This window comes from Microtus ochrogaster, unplaced genomic scaffold (assembly GCF_000317375.1).
Source record: "Microtus ochrogaster isolate Prairie Vole_2 unplaced genomic scaffold, MicOch1.0 UNK57, whole genome shotgun sequence".
Taxonomy (NCBI): domain Eukaryota; kingdom Metazoa; phylum Chordata; class Mammalia; order Rodentia; family Cricetidae; genus Microtus; species Microtus ochrogaster.
Window position 1 is genome coordinate 2,301,682 of NW_004949155.1, and position 1,890 is coordinate 2,303,571.

The window sequence follows — 1,890 nt, forward strand, 5'->3', positions numbered from 1 at the left end:
GGAGGGGAGGAAGGTGGGTAGGGAGAAAATTAACCTTGAACTTCCTGTTTGGCTGGGGAGGGGGTAGGTAGGGGTGGGTAAGGGGGGGAATGTGGAGAACGTTTTTCCATAGGAGGGGGTTGGATAGCAAGGCTTTGAGGGAGTAGGGGAGGGGCCAGGGACTCTGGATGCACAGTCATGGCAGAACTATCAAGATCCCAATTTCCAGATGACTGGGAATTTGGAGGCACTGTGACCATGGCAATCAAAACCAATGCTGTAAGACACTGGCTACCGAGGGAGGGGCGAGGGTGCAGTGCCCAGAAACCGTGGGCATATGAGAGTTCTGTCCTTTTATCTCCGCCGTGGCAAAAATTTTCTAGGTCCTGGAAGATGAAAAACTCAAGAGTCCCCTCTGGTGGCCATCGCATCCCACTGTCAAGGTCGTATTGAGGACAAATCTTAGTGCATGGAGAAATTAGCCTTTCAGGACAGATTGTATCAGACAGTCCCAATTTATAAAGATTTTGTAGGAGGCAGCCCAGGGGTGATAACAAATCTGGCTTCGAATTGCAGGAACCCATTTGTAGCCTATGCCCAATTGTGGGGCTCAAGTCTATCACAGTGCATCCACTGGGACAACTCTTGAGTCAAAAATGGGGTTGTGAAAATTGAGTGGTAAGCATCTCTGGCCACACAATTTCACCTCAGCTAAGCCTGGCTCAGTCACTTGGATTGGACTTTCACCGTGTGATCACAACTTCAATAAAAAGCCAGAAAAATCAACAAAAGTAAACACGAATGGATCCCCCAAACCCTAGTAGCATAAGCAAAAAAGGGGGGGGGCACTCACCAAGATGAAGCCGATCTAGCCTGGAAGCCAATTTGAGCCTGGCAGAAGACATGGGCAATAAGGGCACTTTCCAACATGTGGCCTTGAACCCATGGGACCCTCTCCCTGCAGGACCTCCAAAATGTTAGGGATATTCCTAAAAATGAGCCTCTCTGCCAACTCAAATAATCCCAATCAGACCAAATCGACCAAATTAAAAGATATCCAGGTTTAATTGGATGCCTGTGCTCTCGGGTGGCCTCGAGGGGGTAACAGAAAGCCGACAAGACACCACAGAGGAAGAACAAAGACCATGTGTTTATTTTCTGGGGAGCAGTTTAAATATACTGTGGGAGTGGTGTTGACCTTTTCTGGGGAGAGGTCAAGGTTTGGTGGGCTCAGAAGAGGGGCCCTCCAAAGATGGAGGCTGGAAGCTGGGATTACAGAGACAAAAATGATTGCATATATATCAATACCCTCATAAATATTTCATATATAGAGATAGATTGATATCTAGGTAGATAGATAGGTAGATAGATAGATAGATAGATAGATAGATAGATAGATAGATAGATAGATAGATAGATAGATTTGAGGGTGAGGAGAGTACATGGCTAGAATTGAAGGAGAGGGACATGGAAGGAGCTGAAGGGAGGAAAAGGGGGAGTAATGCCATTATATTTAAACAATGTAGTCTAGTGCTGTTATCTTTGGTTGCTTATTGGAAGTTGAAGATAAACCCCTATTTTTGAAGACCACACACACACCACACAGGGCATGACTGAGCAGGACCTCTCCTGAAAGCCTCTTTCCTGTGGTCTAGCTTCTATAGTACAAGCTGCCATGTAAGGGAAGCAATTAATAGTCCTACCCAGATACACCTATGAAGAACAACAATGGCCAGCATGGTAAGATATTTCTAAAGGTGTAACAGTGACTCTTATGTGTAAGGTCCCATTCAACAGGAGAGAAATGCCTTGCTGTGGGAAAATGATCTTTCATCCTGTCACTTGTATTATTTTTAATAAAATGCTGATTGGTCAGTAGCCAGGCAGGAAGTATAGGCAGGGTAACCAGGC

General features: G+C 45.7%; 1 protein-coding gene across 2 annotated transcripts in view; it reads right to left on the reverse strand.

Annotated features, from left to right (window-relative positions):
• Positions 1 to 925, reverse strand: part of LOC113455526 (protein NYNRIN-like) — a 17,578-nt gene extending 16,653 nt beyond the window's left edge. For both annotated transcript variants that reach the window (XM_026777348.1, XM_026777347.1), the window contains exon 1: positions 833 to 925. In XM_026777348.1, coding sequence (XP_026633149.1) covers positions 833 to 884 — 52 coding nt within the window. In that variant the 5' untranslated portion in view covers positions 885 to 925. The remainder of the gene's footprint in view (positions 1 to 832) is intronic.
• Positions 926 to 1,890: the final 965 nt, after the last annotated feature.